Source organism: Pteropus medius, unplaced genomic scaffold, assembly GCF_902729225.1.
Source record: "Pteropus medius unplaced genomic scaffold, Ma_sr-lr_union100, whole genome shotgun sequence".
NCBI classification, from domain to species: domain Eukaryota; kingdom Metazoa; phylum Chordata; class Mammalia; order Chiroptera; family Pteropodidae; genus Pteropus; species Pteropus medius.
Window position 1 is genome coordinate 1,708,496 of NW_024356335.1, and position 23,425 is coordinate 1,731,920.

At 36.0% G+C, this 23,425-nt stretch overlaps 1 protein-coding gene across 3 annotated transcripts in view; it reads right to left on the bottom strand.

Annotated features, from left to right (window-relative positions):
* The window catches only part of SCAI (suppressor of cancer cell invasion), a 111,965-nt gene that overhangs the window by 19,418 nt on the left and 69,122 nt on the right, over window positions 1-23,425 (bottom strand). For all 3 annotated transcript variants that reach the window (XR_005652532.1, XM_039861700.1, XM_039861701.1), the window contains 9 exons: window positions 22,326-22,424; window positions 16,878-16,974; window positions 15,300-15,398; window positions 14,989-15,141; window positions 13,668-13,769; window positions 13,300-13,401; window positions 12,471-12,549; window positions 10,632-10,731; window positions 9,206-9,287 (listed from right to left, as the gene is read on the bottom strand). Coding sequence is in view for 2 of the 3 variants with exons in the window: in XM_039861700.1 (XP_039717634.1) it covers window positions 9,206-9,287; window positions 10,632-10,731; window positions 12,471-12,549; window positions 13,300-13,401; window positions 13,668-13,769; window positions 14,989-15,141; window positions 15,300-15,398; window positions 16,878-16,974; window positions 22,326-22,424 (913 nt within the window). In the remaining variant the exon portion in view is untranslated. The remainder of the gene's footprint in view (window positions 1-9,205; window positions 9,288-10,631; window positions 10,732-12,470; window positions 12,550-13,299; window positions 13,402-13,667; window positions 13,770-14,988; window positions 15,142-15,299; window positions 15,399-16,877; window positions 16,975-22,325; window positions 22,425-23,425) is intronic.

Here is a 23,425-nt window from a genome sequence, read left to right on the forward strand (position 1 = left end):
AAATATAAGAAAATAAGGATTATTTTTGTAAGCTAAAAGATTTTCCTAACTATTAAGATAAAAATATAAACATAAAAATCTTGGGCATAGCAAAATATAGCATAAACTAAATCAAAAGCCAAATGATGAACACTGGGGGATATATCTACAATTCCTATTACAAAGGATTAATCACCTTAATATAGAAAGAGCTTCTCAAATCCATAAGAAAAAGACTGCTGACCCAATAGAAAAATGAGTAAAAGAGAACAGAGAATTCATAGAAAAGAGAATACAAGTGGTTCAAATACATGAAAAGATGTTCAACCTTATTGATAATAATAAAATCAAAACTACACTAAATTATCACTTTTTAGCCTATTAGTTTAGTAAAATTTCTAAATTTGAGAATATACACTATTGGCAAAATCACGGGGAAACAAACACATGTAGATGGGTAGGAATATAACTTAGTATAAATTTTTTAGAAGACAATTTGGCAGTGTCTATTAAATTCAAATGCATATTCCATTAACATGGCAATTTCACAGCTGGGAACGTAACCTACTGATGTACTCTTAAAACCTGTTAAATAACACAAGGCCTAAGTTATTCCTTGCAGCATTGTTAGTAATAGTAAAGGACTAGAAGCAGTCGATGACCAGAAGTAAGAGACTGGTAGAATAAATTATGGCACAACCATATAATGGAATACTACACAGCTATAAAAAAGAACCAAGTTCTTTATGAACGAATATGGATAGATCTCCAACACGTCTTAGTAGTGAAAAAAGATACAGAACAGTTGTGTATAGCATGTTACTGGCACTTATAAAGCAAAGAAGACTAAAGACTATGTACTAGTTTTGGCTTTTATGTGCATTTAAAATTTTTTTCTAGAAAGATAAATAAGAAACAGACAACAGCGATTACCTACAGGGAGAGATAGTAATTGAGTGAACTGGGACTGAGAGGGAGAAAGATTTATGATAACGCGTTTTGATTTTGTGAACATAATACCAATACAAAGAAAATTAAATAATTAAAATAAATTAGAAATTGCTTGTAATGAAAACAAAGGGAGCCAGCTGAATGACATTAAGGGTCATTCTTCAGGTAAGGCGGCTTGGGCACTCTTCCACACCGCAGAGATGGCCTTCTGGGTCGATGGCGGCCATGACGCTCTCGCTCTTGGATAGTGCTAAAAAGAACACCGCTGTTCTCTTAATTTTTTTTTTTAAATACTGTGTAAAAAAAGTTAGCGTAACAAGCCTGACTGCTATCCTTTGAAAGGCCTGCTTACAAGGGTGGCCCTTGGCTGGCTTCTGGGAACTTAAATTTGGGCTAGTCCCCACCATTAGCAGAACTGATAAGAGTGGCTCGCTTTCCTCAGACCGTGCACACGAGATGGTTTATGCTGAACGCCTGCTTTCCTCCTGGGGGAATGGCATTTTGATATGTGCCAGGCACAGGGTGCCTACATGATCAGTCCCCAGGAAACACGCTAGGCACTGAGTCCCCGGTGAGCTTCCCTGGTGGACATGTCACTGGGGTTGTCTCCTTGTTGCTGGGGGGTTAAGTACGTCCTGTGTGACTTCCCCCAGAGAGGACTCTTGGAAGTTTGCGCTTGCTTTTCCCTGGACTTCATCCCGTGTGCCTTTTTCCTTTGCTGATTTTGTTCTGTGTCCTTTTCCTGTACTCGATCTTAGTGGTGAGTATGACTCTATGCTTAGATCTGTGAGTCCTCCTAGTGAACCCCTGAACCTGGGGGTGATCTTGGGGACCCCCAACTCCCTTCTATTAGCTTATATTTAAATTTTACATCTAGGAAATAGTTTCTTTAAGGATGCTTCATGTCACTGTTTTAACTCATTTAGTGATTAATTTTATAGTTTAACTACCATAGATTAATCTTATTTTCTTTATTTGCAAGTTTTGGGGATTGTCTTATAATTGCCCCCATATGTAGATTATATGAATTCGGTGTTATTATATGTAAGAAAAATTATGGCAATTGTATGTAAATGGAATATATATTGAAGAAATTTTAACTTGTTATTGCTCATACTTGATTGCTATTGATTTTTGTATAGTCATCCCATATCTACTTCATTGAATTTGTATTCATATTAATAGTCTTTCCGCAATTCCTTTGGATTTTCTAAATGTGAAATCATATCTATAATTAATGACTTTTCTTTCTTTCCAGTATTTATACCTTTTACTAGTCTGAATAGCATTTTTTATTATTTCGGGAACATTACAAAATTCTGGTCAGGACTAAAACAACATTAATCACAATGATAATGAAGGCATTCTCTTTTTCTTGCTCATTTTAATTAAGAATATTTTAAAATGTTTCTCACTCTAAGTATAGAGTTGGCTATTTAATATAGAAGTTCTTCATCATATGCTAATTTTTTTTCCTCATTAAGAACAGGTACTAAATGTTATTAGATTCTACAAAATGACCATTGAGAAACGCATGTGATTTTTCTTATTTATCCTATTGACATAGTATACAATACTAATTTATTTTCATATACTTAACCTTCATGCATAATTCAGAAAAACTCTTTTGGTATATTATTCTATTAACAGGGCTATTTACCAGTATTTTATCAAATGTTTTCTAATCCATAATGATAAACTAATCTGAGGTGGTGTTTTCTTTATGCTCTTTTTATCTTGAAATAGTGTTATCACAATAATTCTTATCACTTACTGAGTGCTAACTACTTTCCAAGGACTATCCCAGGCTGCTTAGATCCTACCTGCCCTGTAATCTTAACAATCTTGTAAAATCAGTGTTGCCAACCTATCTTACAGAGAAGGAAAGAGGCTTAGAAAAGGCCAAGCACATTTTCAAGGTCATATGAGTCTTGTGGTCAAATTGCTATAGGATGGCTTGGACAGTCCAATCTTTTTCATTGCTCTGGAATTGTGTATTTGATCCTAAAAGTTTAAAAATATTTTTGGTGAACTCAAAAGGACTAGAACCTTTTCTGTGGGAAAGAGGAGATTAACCATGATCATGTTCCTCTATTTCATATCCTGTCACTGGGCTTTTCAGACTTCCTCTTATGGCCATTAGATTTTCTCTTCCAGGAATTATCTGAGACTTTAAACAGTCTTACAACTTTAAAACAGTACACATGTCTTTTTTAAAGATCTTTTTTCTTCAACAAATACTCATCAAACCTATGGACTAGACACTGTTCTAGGTGCTAGGAATACAGCAGTAAACAGAATAGATTAAAAAAAAAAAAACAAAACCCTGTCTTCCTGGAGCTGACATTTAGATGAGGGTGGAGGTGGCAGATAGAGACCCACAGTAAAAAAAATAAAGACGTTAAAAGAAGTAACAAGTGCTACACACTGGAAAACAGCACAGAGTACTGTTAACCGCACAGGCTTTACAGACTGTGTTTAAATCTCAATTCAGTATATGTGACCTTGGGCAAATTACTTATCTTTTCTGTGCATTGGTCTTATTAGTGAAATGGGAATAAAGGTGACACATTGCGTTGTGTGACGATTAAATGTGTTAATATTTGTAAAGTGCTTAGAGCAGCACATAGCACGATATAGAAGCTAACTGTTACGGTTAAGAAAAATGAAGAAAGGTGGATAAAGAGTGCTAGGGAGACGACATATAATTTTCAAGAGGGCAATTATGGAAGACTCTATGAAGAGGCTTCAGGTGATGAAACACAAGAATAATGCGGGTGTCTTTGGAAGAAGATTCAAGGCAGGAGGACCAGAACACAAAGATCCTAGCAGAAAACCGCCAGGTTCATCTGAGGAACAGCAACGTCAGTGTGACTGAAGAGGGCTGAGTAACAGGGAGACCAGCAAGAGAGAGCAGAGACACACTCGAGGGGAGGGAGGAGGTGTGTGAGGTGGGAAAAACAAAGTCTTTTACTCTGAGTTCTGAGAAGAGGAGCCTTTGGAGATTCTGAGTAGAGCAGTGACACTATCTGACGTCCAGACACACTCTGCAGGGGCACGAGGGCAGAGGGGCGGAGACTGGTTAGGACACTACTGTGATGAGTCAGGGGACAGACAATGGAGGCAGCGCCCAGAGTGACGGAAGTGGAAGTGGTAAGATTCTGGATACATTCGTTAGAGCCAAGAGGATTTCCTGAAACGAATGTGGGGTGTGAGGGAAGGAGGAGTCAAATATGAAACCAAGGATGTGAGCTGGGGAGACTGACTATAAAAGCATAATGGTAGTTAACTGATATGGGGAAAGAGAGAGGTGGAAGAAGCCTTGGAATTCCGTCTTGGGCATGTTAAGTTTGAGATCGCTATTTAAATGACTGATTAGAGATATGGAGCAGCTAGATTATATTGGAGTCTGGAGTAACAGAGAGAGGTCTGGGCTGGAGACACAGATTCAGAAACTGTCAACATAGAAATAGTAATTAAAGTCATGAAACTACATGAGGGCATCAAGGCAGTAAGCTGTAGCCAGAAAGAAAGCGGAACAAGGTTGGAGCCCAGGGGCACAGAAAAGATGAGGTCAGATTGGGGAGGAAGAAGCAGGAGCCCAGACTGGGAAAACAAGATCATTTGACACAGGATCTCATTTGCCCTGAGACAACTGAGCAACCTGAATTTAGGTTTTAAAGGCCTTCTCTGGAGAAGGGGACAGAAGTCAGAGCTCAGGGTTTGCCTAAAATGGGAGTCTAACAGAAAGCCAGCCCTGTTAAATTAGAATCCCAGGGCTACACACTTAGTGTAAGGATGAACCAAAACCAAACTTCACACTTCCCTTCCCTCCACGAGGACTGCACAGGGGACTGACTGCAAGGAACATTTTCTTGGGGCTGAGCAGAGACAAACACACAAAACAAAGCAGTTCCTGAGGGCTGTAACTCTAAGCCAGTCTTCTTGCATATTTGAAGCCCGTATTCATATCACCTAAGTAATCCCCCAAACAGAGTCCCCCAATGGGAGTGCCTCCAGGTATCCATATGCAGACCCTCCCTGGATGAAAGGACCTTCATTCTAGGGCTCAGTGCATTTCCCATAAATAATTGTAAGGATAATGAAAAGAAACTAGTCAAAGATAATCAAGTGTACAAGGATACAAAAGTAGCAAAGGGTTTCTGTCTTTAAGCAGCAAAGGCAGATTTAGGTATAAGAATTATCAGATTATTAAATTTAAAGAAATAAAGAATATACGCGAAAATAGAAAATAAGCAACTATAAAAAGAGCGATGAATTATTTGAAAAAGAACCAACTAGAACTTCTAGAAATGAAAAGTACCACAACCAATATAAAATTCAATAAATGGGTTTAAAATGGCAAGTCAGTCACAGCTGAAGAAAGAATTTATGAATTGAAAGACAGATGAGAAGAAATTATCCATCTCTCAACAAGAGAAACAAAAGGATGAAAAATAATAAAAGAGAGGTCAAGCGATGTGGAAGACAGTGAAAATGATATATATAAAAATCAGAGAACCAGAAGAGGATGAGAGGGAAGCTGAGACACAGCCAATATTTGAGGGGACAATGGCTGAGAATTTCCCGGCAATAATGAAACACTGCAACCTACCAATGCAAGCAGTCTAACCAGTCCCAGTAGGTTAACTACAAAGAAACAAAACCTAGACATATCACAGGGTAACTGCAGAATGCCAACGTCTTTCAAAGTAGCAAGAAAGAAACAAAATGAGTGAGGCTGAGTGGCACCACAGCTCTGACGTAATCTTGGTATGAGGGTGAATGCCTTAAGAGACTACCACAGCCTGCAGCCATCAGTCAAGTAGGATGAGGCTGTTGAGATAAATATGACTGTTCTAACAAATATGTAAGTCATGTTCACTGGCAGGGATCCAGCTCTGTCATCATTATTTAAGCACTCAAAATTTTTTCTTCCAAAGAAAAGAAAGCAGAACTAAAATAAGTGTTCGAAGTGACTGAGGGTTTTTTTTTTTTTTAAACTCCCACTAATACTTATGTTACTACAGATAAGGCCATTTCCGCTTGCCTGTTTCCTAGTGGAAATGTGAGAGCCACAACATGGGCCATGCTTGTCACTCAGATCCTCTAAAACTGACATGCTGACATGCTGTTAAAAAGGTGACAAACACTGGGGACAAAGAGAGATCCTATAAGGTCCTAGAGACTGAAAAAATAATCTAGGGTTAGAATGCTTTGTACTTCTTAAGAAACGATGGAAGCCAGAATGCAAGGTGGCAAAGCCTCACAAATTCTGAAGAGAAATTTCTAATCTATGTTAAAACCATCATTAAAGTATGAAGGTAAATTAAAGACTCGCAGAAGTGCAAGACCCCAAATGTTTTACTTCATCTCCACCCTTTCTCAGGAAGCTACTATAGGAAACGCTGCACCAAAACGAGAGTGTCAAGTGTCCAAGAGGAAGACACAGGACTCAAGGAAACGGGGTCCAGTTTGGAAGAGACATGAAGAATCCCTAGAACAATGAAAAGAGATTCTGGGATGACAGCTGTGCAGCGTATGTGAAGCGCACCAGTTTAGAGGCTGTAAGCGATAACCGATCACGAAGATAAAATTAAGACTAATGCATCTGAACAATCTGAAAGAAGCTTCAGACAATCAGTGAGGAGATTTGGGTTGAATTAGTGATAAGTTCAGAAAAAAAAAGGAATAATAAATAGACAATTATTTGCTCCAGGAAAAGTAGAAAGTCGCATAGGAAAGAAAAAGTTGACTATGTGGCATAGCTGTTAAAAGCATTTTATAGTCGTAATAATATAAGCACTAAATAGTCAATGAATCTAAATTATGATATAAGTCTACAGTGTGGATAAAAGGATGAAAAGGAATAAATGTGAGTTGGGGCTAGGAAGAATAGAGCTAAATTTTTCTTTTATAATGGGATAGCAATACATAATGCCTAAAACTGAAAAATCAATAAATACCAATACCAGCATGTTATTTAGAAAAATGGTGGTTAAATGCCAAAATAATCAGCTAAAAAAGATGTAAGTGGTGGCCTCTGGGAAGAGGCAAATAGAGGTAGAAATAGAGAGCAGGAAACGGCTGTTTTTAGTAACACCTGGTGGAACTTGACAACACACTGCAATTACACTGACTCCTGACCCCACCTCCCACCAGGTCGAGCAAATCAGAATCACGAGAGTTGGGGCCCCTGGTACAAGTGGTTTTGAAAAGGGTTCTGAATGTTTCTGATGTATAGAAAGAGTTGAGAACTACACCTTTACTATATGTATGAGTTACTTTCATAAAAATAAAAACGCACAATTTAAATGAAGAAATATACATGAATGTGTTGCTATGAAAAAGTATTTAGAAAACACATATATGTTCATAAAACATGTATGAAACATAGCAAAGCAGACAACAAAGAAATAATATATGTCATCTAGGTCTCCCTTTTCATTAGAAGCTTATAAAATGGTAGTTTAAAACTTTTTACACATGCTTTGTGGGAAAAGTAAACATCAGACGCTTTCATATGTTAACAGAGAACTGCACGTGACGTAGAGGCATTAAATTGTACTAATTTTTAAAAAGACCAAATTGGTCTGTGCCATTCTCTGACCTGCCTACTGCATATGGGCGCCCCATTTCTGAAGATCCCCATTTCTGAAGATCACTATATACTGGATAATTTAATTTTTTAGAGGACTGATAACCGCATGTACCATCAAAAGCAAGCAAGCAAACAAAAAATCCCCCTTTCTATTATTCCACTGTTATCTTGGGGTTCAGAATCTTAAAATCTAGAATTAAATCATGATACGTAATCAAGTAAAATACATTTCCAAGTACGCACAGTGGTGTTTTGAAAAGCAGCATTCAATGCTCATTCTACATTCAAAAAGCACTCTGGACATAGCAAGGACATATGATGAAAGATATTCTTGAGATTATAAAAGGTGGTATCAAATAATGTCCATTAAATTGAGAGAAATTACTAAAATACTCTAAATGCATGCTGGAGCTTATTAAGCAATACACCCGATCTGGTGTATCGACATATTCTATCACATCGTTAAACTGTAGCAAATGATTCCTTTCCATTTACAAAGACACGGAATGCTTCTTTTGAATTCCGTGAAGATACAAATGCCTCGGCTCTTCTGGTATTATTAAGTTTAAATGAGATCATCAATAAAACTTTTCCTTCGGCAACCTCCCACCCCCTCAAAAAGGTTAAAAGCAACAATAATACACACATGATTTAAGAAGGCATACGGCTAATTTTCCTAAAGATCAAAATCGTAATGTTAAACTTGACAAAATAGTGGGAAATATGCTGAAAACTTTGGAGTACGTTGGATGCTCTTGGAATTCAGAAACTAAACATGAAAATTTGAGGGAAAACATGCTTGGGGTCAGCCCTCTTGGCCACCAGATATTCCCATTCCTCTCCTGAAATAAACCTACCAAGGCCTGCTTCTCCATCTAATTATACAAACACTCACAACAGAAAGTTTTAATTGGCAGTTTTCATATGCAGATCCCAGCATATTTCTGAACATATTGTTCACTAATGAAATATTCCAACCACGTACGAAGGACTCCAAAAATTCTGTTTTTTACTTTCCTGTAAATTATTATAGTTTGAATTCTAATATCCTACTTTAAAGTGTTTTGCTGCTGGCATTCTTTATACAATCATTGAAAAACACTGCTTCAAAAGCAAAATATAAAACAAAGGATCTTCAAGTGAGATCCCTATTATTTATTTCAGCATCGAGGGCCATATTTTTTACTTACTGTCACAAATTTTAAAAAAATAAGTGCATCTAAAACAATGTATGTTGATAGTCAATGACTGTAATGGTATATAACATGGAATAGAAATTTCACTTAAATTACAGCACCTCAGTGTGTGAAAGGGGAAAAAGTCTAAAAACTAGAAAACAAAATTTGCCGACACACTTCTACCTCTATAAGAGAAAATTATTCTGAGTTATATAACAAAAATAAACCTTCCACCAGAGATCTTGGAAATCTTGAAATTTTTTTTCCTGCAGGAGGATTTATTATTTTCCACTGAGTGTCCATTCATGCGTTTTCTTCTTGTTTCTATTCATAGCACCAGATCCTGACTAGCATGCACAACCTCAAAAGAAAAGAAAGACTAAATACAAACTGTGTAAAATTAAATAAAATAAAGCAAAATAAAAAGGCACATGTTAAGACTGGTTACCTCGGGGGGTGCCATAACATAAAGAACAATAGTGCTCACGGAACTCACCTTATAGGCAACGCTATTGGATGAATCCACGATGATGAACAGGGGCTTCCTTGTGAAGGGATAGAGGTCTCCGGGATGGAGGCTGGGGAAACAACAGCGATGACAATAAATAACTGAACAACTCTATCAGCTAAATCTTAGAATCTTTATTCTTCAGTTTGGTCTGCTCGTGTCTCCTTTCTATTGTAGCACTGAGAGACAAAGATTAATTAAGCAAAAGACAAAAAACGACTGTATTGATCAGAATAGACAAGTTAACAAGTTTTGACTGGAAAAAAAATTCAGAGATGGTTATTATTCAAGAATATTTGAGCCAAAGAGAAGTCTATATATTCAAAGATGGACTAAACATACAACCTAAAAATCAAAGAAGGCAGCAGCATTTGGGTATTTGTTTAGGATTTAAAAGCCTCTTTTAAAACATGTTTTGAAAACAAAGTTATAATAACACAACCAGATTTGTATTTCAATGAGTCTTTCAAAATCTATATCCATTTTAAAGATTTTTAATATGTCAAGCTACATTCTTAATATTGCAGACAGTAACAGGGGCTCCCCTTTTACTATTCTTTATGTTTCCTCTGGACATCTGCATCAGAATCAGCTGGGCGCTTCTTAAACATATAGACTCACTGGCCCACAGGAGACATACTGGCCCCAAAGGCTTAAGTCCAGTTACACGCATTGGAGAGGCATTGCTTAAGATGGTCACTGTTCGATGTGCATGTTCTATCCACAGCTTAGTAGGCAGTGTGTGTGTTTACGTATAAATATTGATGTAAACATAATTACAAATATATAAAACGATGTGTCAACAAGCAATAGCATCAAACCTCAACATATTTCAAATACAAGTTTCATTTACAACTAAAGTCAATGACAACGCCAACATATGGCTTGGGGGACTGTTAGCTATTATGTACATAATTTGAAATGTCTCCCTCTTTGCCCTCCCTTCCCCATTCTTTAATATAAAGTTAACAGTGTTATGTAAACTGCTATTAGAAATGCAGTTTCAAACAAGTGTGGTTTCCTTTAAAACCAGATTGTGGTTTCCTTTAAAACCAGAAATTTTAGAGCCAATAGTGGCCTAACCAGTGAATGTGTTATGTATCACGTCCTAACATTTACCTATGTATACATTTAGTCTCATCCAGCTTAAATGTAATTTTGTTCAATGACATGGCTCCAGTAATTGAATAGTGCCTGACACATAATGGATACTCAACGAAATTAAAAGAAAAAAAAATCAGCCAAAAATTCTAAAATTCCTGAGATAGTCAGAGACTAATATTGCTGGAATCCAAATAAGTGTTAAGTAGCCTGAGAAAATATTTCTAGTACTAGAAAAAGTCCCCATTTCACTTAGTATTTTATAAGAGAGATCTATACTTTTTATAATAGGCGGAGACACTAGAATACTTACCAGTGCATTTCCTTGTGGGACTGATTTCGTTTGTGGATGGCATCTCCGTTTATAATATCTCGGTTACTATTAGTAAGTACCCCTCCAAAATCATACGGACCTGTGAAAACAAAGGAAAGAACCCTAGACTTCAATCGGAGAGTAACATTGATTTGACGTTCAAACACAAAGGTATTGTGTGACTCTCTTATTGATACAAGTGGAAGATAACCGTGAAACATTTCAATTATTTTAAAATTTAACATTCTCGTTTAATGCAGTCTTTAAATGATTTCAGCATGTTGCCTGTTTTCAACATTAAAAAAAAAATCATTTAATTATTCATCAGTTCTTCAAACAGAATATAATGAGAAACAAAACAAGAATCTACTGCATCCCATTATTCTGGGTAATAAAAGGGACAGAGATCTGGGATGCTCAAAATGATCGTTACATTTCAAACAAAATTAAAGTCTCCGGTTTAACAAAAGTACTTAAGAAATTGGAGAACAAAGGTCTAATAATTTTTTTTTAATTAAAATCTTTTTCAGAGTTGACATACCATATCATATCAGTTTCAGGTGTACAACATAGTGATTAGACACTAGTAATTTCTTAAGTATAAATATTAAGTGAGCCACTAATTGTAAAATTTAGGAAAAATCTGGAATGAAACTTGAAAATTCTCACTGACAAAAACTTTATTTTTAAGAAAAAAATTGCCAAATTTCAGTGTGTAAAAAAATCCATTATGATCACTGTTATATCAATTACTGTAGTTCCAGTTTGGAAGTTAGCCTTTTCCCACTGGTCATATCAGTTAAATTCTTGTCTAAATGGAGCAGCAACGGTAACATGTTAGAAATAATCTCTGAAAGGACAATTCAGTTAATACCTATTGCAGTACTACTGTACTTTGAAAAAAGTAAAACAAGAGGTCCATATGGTATTTGTAAATAAAATTATTAACTTTACTACGAAAAAATTGAAGTAGTCTGATTTCACATCACTTTTAATGTTGTGTTATATTTTATCACTTAAAAAATCACTGCAATGAAAAGACTTCGAGATTCATTTTGTTTTGTTTTGTTTGATTTTAACACTTAAAGAGGATCTGCAGGTCATGCAAGGAAGATGGCAGGGACATGCATTGTATAAAGGAATGCAAATTTCAACAAACAGATGAGGAGGAAAATGTTAAGGATGTTAAGAAATTTTTTTTTTGTCCAGACAAAGATTTAATTGCCTAATTTATATCCCAGTTACTCACCTATTGGGACCAATTTCATATATTCTGGACAGTTTTAGGTTTTTATTCTGAAACAGCATCCCAATATTCTACAGGTTGAATCCATAAAAACCGAAGAAAGGACAGAAAATACCCATGACAAGGACTTGAACTTTCACAGTTACAAAAGTGTACTGATTTCTACAAAGACTTTCAGCCACCACAAAACCCTGACCGGATTTGCTAATGCACTAAAGGCTCAGAAAAATTCAATGATGTTAAGTAGATCATTAGGCTTCATTATTCCATATATACATATATATATATACATATACACACACACATATATATATATGTATATGTATGCGTGTGTATGTCTGTGATTTTGGCAAATCTGAGATTGAGTTAGTACATGAATTTGCTGATGATTTGTGGGCTTCAATGTATAAATTTCAGCAAATACAATAGACTGGGTTATCTATAGGACTGCCTATTCAACAAATAGATCAGGTTTCAAATTTGGAAGCCTCTCTAAAAAGCTTGAGATGGTCTGCGGGCTGTGGGCCATCGTCTTGTAGAAAATAAAGAGAATTCAAGCCCTGCTTACAACAAGGAGCATTCCTTTATTGTACCTTCACTATCAGAACGACCTGTGGGGAAAACGCCAGTGGCTGACAGGTAAATCAGAAGCACGCTATTGGCAGGCAGCTCCTGAAATTGAAAAAAATCACATATACAAAACAACAAACGGGGAAAACAGTTTTATTTAAAGCTCATGACATTCTGAAGTTGTGGGGAAAACAAAAACCTAATTTAACATATTACTGTTTTCTCTATGGGAAGAGTCACTCTTGCTGGTTCCAACTTTTAACTATCGACGCAGCAAATTATTAATCTATGATCTATAACTATTAATCTATGATCTATAACTATTGCCAAAAGTTTTTAAGATATTCTCTGCTTTAAAAACCACATCATTTAGAGTATGTTCTCTGAAAAACTTGAAACAGAGAGATGTAAAGATCCTGACTATAGGTCTAAAAGACATACTCCCATTCTGTGCCTTTCTCTATATAAACCTTGCAAGGAATTCGTTACTTTTCAAGCTCTTTCAATGACCAAAATGTTTCCCTGAGCTGCCTGAATATATAACAGGCCTACGCAACCTGCTCCTTTTTTTCTTTTGTTCTGCATTGACTCTTATTCCTACAGCAGTTTAGCAATAAAAATCTGAGGGAAGGAATTAAGCAACAGTCTCATTAACTAATGGGAAGGAAGATTCATAGCATCATAAGCAATTTCCATTCTGAAAATAGCTCCCATTAGGATATTTGGAAAGCAGTTTTAATTTCGCATGTGACCTAAATTCTTGACTCAAATATTTAAAGAGAAGAGTGACTCTTAGATTCCACTTAGGGCGCACTTTCCCCATAAAGTAAAACGTACTGGATCATAATATACCTTAAAAGATGCTGCTAAGAATGTGTATAGTTGGCTGAAGGTGGGTTTGTAGAGCAGATACTTGTGGGGGTTTTCCCGCCTGGTCGGCTTGTCGGCTGATTCCTGTATTGACACACAGAAAACAATACACATACAGGCTGTATTTGACAGGTGAATCATCAATGCCAACTTTTACAACCCTCTCTTATCAAATATCTTTTTTCCTCAATGTTACTATTATCGTGCTTATTTACTTCTCCTGTGTCTCGTCAAGACAGTTCATTATTTGCCCTCAGCATTTGTTGAATAACAGCATTGAATAATAGCATTCCACATGGAGCAGAAGCAGCGAAAGTGTTACCAAAACTGCAAGTGTCGGAAGATGATACCTGCATTCCTGGCTTGTTCATCTGGGAGGCTAAATTCATTGGCTCCCTTTCCAGGGCTTGTAACATCCGGAACATGTCCACGGTTAGCTCACTGAACTTAACCTGCAAGGAAAACAAACCTGATTATTAACGCAGTACGCAGACCCAGACGTCTTTAATCTTATTATTACTCTTGACCTTGATGTGTACTTAATGACATTGGATATTTTATTGTCCAGTGTTTTACTTTATTTTTATTTCTTTAGTTTTTATTTTCCAGCATTTTATTATGAGAAATTTCAAGACAGAACACTGAAAGAATTATATAGACATCTAGATCCTGTAACATTAATGTTTTTCTGTATTTGCTTTATCACACATCTCTCTCTCCACACTTCTATCAACCCATCGATTTCCTCAGGTGTTTTTAAAAACAAATAAAAGTAGTCATGAAAACACAGAGAACTGTATCAGGTCCTATAAAACGTGTTAACTTTTGGCAAACAGTCAAGCTGATTGATGTATGTGGCCATGGCCCATATTTTACAACCTCATTATACTTTGGCACTATACGGTGATTAAGACTGTATCCTTTTCAATTTTGAATCACACTTCTATAAAACTTCAGGTTAGCAATGTTTTATTTAAGATGTTTTAATTCAGAAATTTGCAAATTAATGTTTGTAAGAGTCAAAATTGGAGCAGTACTAGAAGAGTTAACAATAACAGAAATAATAGACGTTAAGGGAACTTGTACAAATAATGTATACAGAAAAATGTATTCGCTGGTGACTCTTCCAATATCCCATAATTTCTAGTAAGTTGCATTTCTAGTACATTAAATCATCATCATGGGACTACTCTCTTATGAAAAAATATTTGAAATTTGCTTTTGACAAATGTACTTAAACATAATCCCTCCTCTCCTTTTTGCCTGATTATAGATGTAATATACAGATTTAGAAAGTTGTAAAAAGAAAATTAAAGTCACCTACAATTCTGCTATTCAGAGATAAACCTTTTATGATATTGGTGAATTTATTCCTAGTCTTTTTCCTGTGCATATATGTATATAGACACTTTAACATATATAATTCTGATTCATAGTTCCGTAACAAGTTTATTTTCAAGTACCATGAGTATCTTCCTCTGTGATTAAAAATTCTTTCTCGACTATTTAAATGTCTGTAATATAGTCCATATATAGACAAGGCAGAGTTTAATTAACCATTTCCTCATGGATGGATGTTAGGCTATTTACAAGGAAATAATAGTTCTGTAATAATCAAAAGCACTATTTTTCAAAGTGGATTTTAAGCATAATGCCTGCACGATTCTTTACCTGGTTGTTACAATTACCAATAATGAGTGCGTCGGCCAGGGACAACTGCCCCACAATCATGCCCTGTTCCAGCAGTGGAGCTCCTGTTTCGGCAAGGCGATTAGATGTGATGACAATGGTGTTGTCATCATTCAGTACCATGACGGGGTCCGCCTATAGAAGAAAAGCAGTAAGTAGTGATGGCCCAGACGAAATGTCAGTATAGTAAGTTATTCCTCCTTCTTGACACCTAAAAACAGTAAAAATATCTATCACACGGACATGTATCTATCCATACTTATTTATGACAACCTTCCTTGTCAGGCACTGACCTCGATGAAAGCGGCCACTTCTTGAAGCACCAGGTTCCATTCCACTTGATCTTCAGTATTAAAGCGGTGAGTATAATCTTCAATTTCATCAGACAATTCCTGATTTTAAGGTATCACAAAGAAAATGATTATAGGGAATAAAAACCCCCATAAAAACAGATGGCTATATTGTACCACATAGTTAAGAACTTTATTATCAATATACAGTCCTGATTACAACCAAAAACGAAGAATGAAAACTACATGGATTTATTTCAAAATCAAAAACTCCAGAATGATACACATCAGTAAGATCTTCACAGACCCAGGGCGACCCATACCTACTCAGTGCCACATTGGCAATGAATTTATTTATTTTTTATTTTTTAAAATTAATTAATTTTTTATGGTGACATTGGTTAACGAAATCTGGTAAGTTTCAGCTGTACATTTTAACAGTAAGGCATATGTATATATATATATATATATATATATATATATATATATATACACATACATACATACATACATATATATATATATATATATATATTTACACTGTGTGTTCACCTCCCATAGTTAGATTTCTTTCTGTCACCACATATTTGACCCCTTTTATGCTATCTATCCCCTCCCGCTACCAGGTAACTACAATCTATAGTCCACATCCATGAGTCTCTGTTTGCCCTGTTCATTTGTTGCTTTTAGGTTTATATCCCACATATAAGTGAAATCATGTGATTTTCCAACTTTTTTCTGTCTGTCTTATTTCACTTAGCATGATGATCTCGAGGCCCATCCATGTTGTCAAAATGGCAGTATGTCATCTCTTCTGGCAATGAATTTATGAATAGAAAACTCTTGATGGTAAAACCTCAAATTTTTAACATTAAAAAAATGAATACGGTCTAGTTAATTTTCTTTGGATTTACATCATACTTCTTTTTTGGAAGGGGGAACAGTCTTAATAGTAAGTGGGAGTGGAGGAAGACAGAAGAGGACTTATCAAAAGTAGTATATTTGAGAACCAAAATTAAGAAGTGTGCCACTGAAACCATGAACTGAGTACAGGGTGCAGCCAGAATGGAGTACATTCTAAAATCAGCACAGATATTAATGAAATCTGTACAGATATTAAGTGGAACTCGAATGCTGTTAACTCTTAATTACCAGAGTTAATGAAGGACAGAGTGATGCTGACATACTAAATGGATGAAAAAACCAAAACACATTCACAATCCCTTTGTAAAACATTGTACACTTTTTCTTGCCCTACCATTTCAATTATTTTCTCTTAAACTAAATATGTTAAGTTTTGTTTGCATTTCCTAACCGTCCATTGATGAGCGGTGAAATGCAGAACACGCTGAAGGGACACAAGCACAGAATCCAAGAGAGTTATCTCTGATTAGTGTGTGCTTGCAATAAGAAGAGATGGAAAATTTTTTTTATCATTACCCTTGTTGGAGGCTACCATACTTTGAATGTTGTAGTGATTTAGATATACCCCAAATTATTTTAACCTTAAATCTATTGTTAAAAAACATTAGCCATATACAATTAGAGGTTAGGATTTAAATTATTTTAAAGTACATTTACCTTCACCAGATCCTTTACGACGTCCATTTTGTTGAGAAGAAGACAGACGACTATAAATCTTGCATAGTATCGTAGCTTCTTAACCACCAACTCAGGCCTATTGTAGATAAATGGGAAAATATTCATTAGATTACAAAAGAAAACATGCTTTTTGATTTTTCTAACTTTCCTATACCTTTTATACTTGTTTGATCCTATTCTGCAGTTATAAACATTTCTGCATATAACCTATAGTCTTTTAACACATTTCTTACTGATTCATTACATTGTTCATCCATAATTCATTCATTCAACAAATATCTATTGAAAACTTAGATGTATCGGGCACTATGTTAGATGCTAGAAATAGAGTGATTTAAAAAAAATGATAGACACAGTCTCTCGTTCACAGATCTTACAAAGTATTTCAAATGTAGAGGAGACAGATAAATACTTAAAACCCAGTGGAATAAATATATTGATAGGAGAGACTAAAGATGCTATCAGACACTAGATGTTGAGAGAAGGCTTCCTAGGGAGAGTAACGTTTAAGACTGTAAGAAAGAGTAGGAGACAACACACAGAAAAAGACAAGGTGAAAAGAGTTCCAGGAAGAACATTGTTTTTGAAATCTTATTGTTCTGATATTAATATAATACAGCCAGTTTTCTTATGCTTAGTGTTTATTTTTATGCCTTATCTTTTTCTATCTCTCTACTATCAAGTACCTGTGTCTCTTTAACATATCTTTTGTAGACAGCATATGGTTAGGTCTCACCGTTTTTTTACATCTTGCTTTTTTTTATCCACTTTGATCATCTCTGCCTCATACACTCAGGTCCCCAACCATTTACATCTAATCTCATAGGTGCTTTGGCTGGGTCTGTGCCCACTTTGCTATTTGTTTTCCATTTTCCTATTCTGTGTTTGTGTTCCTCTATTGCTCCTTTTTTGCTTTCTTTTCAGTTAATCTAATGTATTTTAGTGTACCATTTTATAACGTTTTGGCTTCTATTAGTATCGCGAGGAGTGGCAGTTCGCGATACTTATTAAAGGCTATTTACAATCGATATTGCACCTTTTCATACCTGACCTTTATATTTATCCCTTATCAATTCAAACCTGACACTTCCAATTTCCACTTCCTGCTTTCCGCATCCTACATTACAAATATAATAACCTTAGAGCAGTATTGTTTGTATATGTTTGACACTCTTCATAATAAATTTTAAAAAATTCTACTTTAATCATGAGTTATTTAGAAATGTGTCTACTAACTGACAAATTTGTTGATTTTGTTACATTCTTAATTTTTAATGGAATGGCACCACAGTTAGATAACATATACTTGAAATAATGAAATCTGTTTTGTGGCAAGTATAAGTCAATTTCACATAAATTTCACAAATTTTCATATAAGTGTGAAAATAATGTGCATTCGCTTATTGCTGTGTGGAGCTTTATGCACACTGGAACAAATTTTTAATTATGTTATTCAAATCATCTTATAATTTTTCATCTTCTTGACATATAATTTGTTAAACATGGTGTATTAAAAATTTCCATGTATATTAGATAACTTATCAATTTCTCCATGAAAATATGCTACTTTTTGCTTTACTATAATGCTACATAATTGAGTATTCACAAGTGTAGAAATTTTATGTTTTCTGGAGTTGTTCCTTTTATCATTATGAAGTAAACCTCTATCCCTAGTAATAACTTTCTCCCTTAAATATAAATGTACACATAAACATTGCAGAATTTCTTCCTCTTAGTATCTGTCTCATTTCTCTTTTTCTGTGTACATTTTATCTCTGGAGGGTCTCCTATAAACAGTGTATTTTGCTGGATTTAAGAAAAACTGGATTTTTTTAAGAAAAGGCATACTGATAATCTCTGACTTTTACCTAGGAAGTTTATATGTCACTTTCATATACTATGATTACCAATGCACTTGGACTTGTTTCTACTTTATTATTTTGTGCTAATTATACTTTTTTTAGCATATATTATTTTCCCACCTTTTATCGTGATAATGATACTTTTATTATTCAGTTTCCTCACCTTCTTCTACCTGTGTTGAAGTTACACAGTCTCGTGTTCTTTTAAAATATTTTTCTTAATATTTTAATAAGCAAACTACTTACTCTAAGCTTCTTCTGAACAATAAATGAATATTATCAGTAGGGTTTAGAGCTTTTTCTTCTTTCATGTTATAGTTATTTAGGATTTGGCCCCATTTTATCTTACTAGCCTCAATTAGCCATTATTACAATGATTATCTTATGAAGCCTGTGCCTTTTTAGGAAACAAAGGGATAATTTTTTCTCACCAATCCTTGTTTATCACCCCTTCCTTCTAGTTTCCACTTTCCTCTTCCTGAAGGAATCCTTATTAGCTCTTTTACATCACTAAAACAACCAGCCCTCGAAAGGTGGTCTGCCACAGCACTGGTCATCAGGCTAACGAATTGGAAATTCTTCTTAGTTTCTTGACGGCTAACCTGTCCATTGAAAGGGATGGTCGATCTATCTTACCCAGAATTTCTAGGTATTTTGGAGGTAGTATTTTAGATTACCTATCCTACCACATTGTCAGAAGTGGAATTCAAAATAGAAAGAAAATTTGGAGGATGTCCATTCACACCTGAAATATCAACAAGACAATTCTTTAATTTTTCATAAAATATAAAATAGGTTCTATGACTCTATATCATAGATTATACAACTATGTATAGATTATACAAACATATGTTGAACCAGAGATTGGCAAAGTCTCTTTACATGGCCAGACAGTAAACATTTTTAGCTCTGCAGGCCACTTACAGTGTCTGTAGCATATTTATCTTTTCTTTTTCCATAACCCTTTAAAACTATAAAAATGGTTCTAAGCTACCATGCAGCACAAAAATGGGCCATAATTTGCCAAACCCTGTATTAAATAAACATACAGAAGTGGTGGATGCGTTGTTTTGGAAACCACTGTGTTGGAATGCAGCAAAGCACAGAAATAGTAAGTCATGGCTCCCTCCTCGCCCACAAGAGGCTGCCCCAGTCCAGCCTGAAACCCCAAACCCATAGCCTACAGCCTATGCCTGACTCCACATCGAACTGCAGAAGGAAAGGCCCTCCTGTGAGCCTCACGGGAAAGGTCCAGGTCAAATCTTCCACATAAATACCGCTACTAGCAAGTACCCACGTGAATCTTCGACTTTGGATGCTCGTTTCCCACTATAACAAAACTTCAGTGCTGTCGACGCTAGAGCACGCGTCATGACTCCCTTGACAAAGTTCTTCTGGCACTTGGACTGCAGCTCTGACCATCCTGCCAGGCCCACTGCTCAGAAGGCATTGACTCTACACGTTTGCCTGAGAAACTGTTTTCCCAGGGGGCTAACGCAGCATCTCCCCGCATCCTCTGTGTGCCCAGAAACTTCACCTTCTGCATATCTAACTGACCAGGGTCAGCTTCAGCCATTTACAACAGCTAAGGTTTGCAGGTCCTAGGACAAGTGATTATGTGGTGACATCTCCTCTGTTAAACTGGACAGGCCCGTGGGATGAAACATTCGGAGAGCTGTCTATGCTTAATAACAGTCACCTTGGTAATGGCTGGAATGTACCATTCCTCCTGGCTTTGACACAATCCTTAGGCACTGAGACAGTGCAGAGAGAACTTGCCCCTTTGAAGAGAGATTTTTGCCTTTTAAAGCAACTGTGAAATACTGGAACACTTTCTTACTTAGTTTTCATCTCCTGGCTGCTGATTTTAGGAGTTGTGGCCAACTGCTGCCTTGACTGGCCCCCTTGCCCTATGTGAACTAAGAAGCGAACAACCTACCAACTGAACAAAGTCCTTCCAGAGAACAAGGTGAAGATTTTGCACACTGGATGGTCCTTGGATTCTAATTTAGTGTCTTTAGGGCAAAAGATTTTGTTGTCTTGATCCCAAATAAGCCTACCTCTGCCCTGGCCCTGCTCTAGGAGGCAGCACAGGAAAACAATTCATATTTAGTATTTGCTATTAGGATAGAAAATTTCACAAATCTGATTATTGGGTTTTAAGCCAAAGGGCCTAAGGCCAATTTTCCTTTTGGCAAATTAGAAAAGTGAATTATACAAGTATTTTATGATCGCTTAAAATAGTTCTTCGTATTATATTTACTTTTCATACTGATAAAATGTCACATAGCCTTAGCCCTTTTGCATGGTTTTAGATACACAATTTATCTCACCAAGAATTCAGACATATAGTACAACACGAATGCCAAAAAAAAAAGCGGCGGGGCGGCGAGTAGAGTTGAAGGAAACATACCTGTAGTGAATACATCTCAGGCAAACCATAAGAAGAGCTGAATGAATAGTAATTGATGCTCCTTCTAACAGAAGAATGAAGTAAAGTGATGGCAAAAAGACTAAGGGAAAATAATTCAGCATCTACATAACTCACTGCATCAAGCTAACGCCTCTTGACAAGTCTGAACAAGATTTGCTAGCGTGTGAAGGGGACTGACAAGAGCGAGCCTTTTGAAAAAATGTTCCCGTTAGCTGGAAAGCTTCTGACAGCCAACCACAAAGTGTTCTCCAGAAAAACAAGCCAAAACTATGTTTCCTTCTATCGCTAAGAGGATATAAACTTTTCACGACGTAACAACTGTGAGTTGTGTTTCTGGGGCTAGAGAGAACATTCAAATCTTCTAGGCCTGAACGTTCTCTTCCAACGATTCTTGGAATGCTGGCAATAAAGATTCTCCAGCAGAGTCCTGGCTGCTCCTACAATTCTTGTCTCATCTGGAACGGATAACATCACCATCTACCTGTACCCCAAATATGGCTGTGACTCCCATGAGAAGATAATAATGGAAAAGAGCAAACCTGTACACTTTCTTTTCTTTTTCTTCTCGACTCCAAGCATCTACCACACTGCCAGATATATTGTAAGTACTCGATAGGTTATATTGATAATGAATAAATTCTACAGGGTTTTTTTCCCTAACAGTGGAAGTATACCACGGCACAACAGTATTGGGTTTATAAAGAAAAATCAAACAGTATTAGCACCTTTTCTTCATTCCTACACGACAGCTGTCAACAGCATTCTGAATGTATATGAAATAAGAACACACAGGCTAAAAAGAACCAAGGTTATCAGCTAAACGTCACTGGAGTTTTCTTTTCAATGAAACTTTGTGTGACCCCAATCTCTCATACAGACATCATCCATCCCTCTTTTGTGCTCTGACTGTACCCTGGTATTGTGCCACCTGTTACAACATCTATAACATTTATTACTATTAGGGAACATACCTCGGTATGCTTAAGAAGGCCTGGTACATAGCAGGCACTGCATAAAGTCCATGAAATGAATAAAAGTTATCAACAGATGTGTGCTGTTCTGCATAATTTTCACACAAACTAAAAGTTTTTAGTGTTTGATTTCCCTCTCTTTGAAAACATAGGTGCATACCTGTCCTCTTTATTGACTTGAGAATAATACGATCTCTGTCTGATTGCAGAATAGAAGGAGAAAGCCTCATTCAGATAGCTGGTCTCAGATGTGCGTAGGCTGTAAGAAAAAAATATCTTTAAATGTGACAGTATTTCAAACTCTTTACCATGATAAATACTTGTTTCATTATTCCTCTATTCCTCCACATGAGAGGAAGAGAATGGCTGTCCTAAATTTGAATCAGCAAGGCAATATTCATAATCACTCTTAAAATGTGTAAAAATAATAATAATGATAATAAAAAAAATACCTCCCCACTGCTCCCAAGCCTTTTTGGATGGCAATCCCAAGTACATATTATTCTCTTTCTTAAAACAGACTCTCCATAGTTTTCCACTCAGTTAAATCTGTCTACACAGGACAAGTGCATACACAGTCACTTATCCTTTGGTTCGTTTCCTTAGATTTTTCAGGACTCCGAAATGGGACTAGCCCGTATTAATCTTCTGAGGATGCTGATGAATTAGGTTGTTTAACATTTCTAGTTTTGCAAGGGACTTCTTAGGAAAATATTCTACCCAAGAGGGTGCTTTTAATGGTGAGAATTTGGGGTGGTATGACAGAAGACAGGAAGAGGAAGGAATCTTCCAGCTTATTAAATTACAAATGGTCCGAGCCTTTTTACCGGTATACCTGATATTACTTCATGATAATGAGATTTAAATTTCTAAAAGTTCTCTTCTTGACTCAGGGTGGGACTATATAGATGTTACTGCTCTAAAGATACAATCAGAAGTATCCTTATCTACTTCAATTAACTTTTTAGACATATCCTACAAGTATGAGTTTTAAAGTATCCTTCTGAAAACCATTCTTTCAAGCACATAAGTTATGATTTGTCTCCGTATAGTATCGAAATTTATGGAAAGCCATTAAGAACTATAAATTCATTTCTCTAAAACCAAGATCATACTCATATAAGTTATAAATAAATCTGACCAAATGAACTCTTGGACGGTGAACTTTCGAAGCAAATAATGTTGCTTTCATTATGAAAGGTCCTAATGCTGTCTTGATCAATATGATCTGAACTGTTAGGGTTTCATTTGTAACTTCTC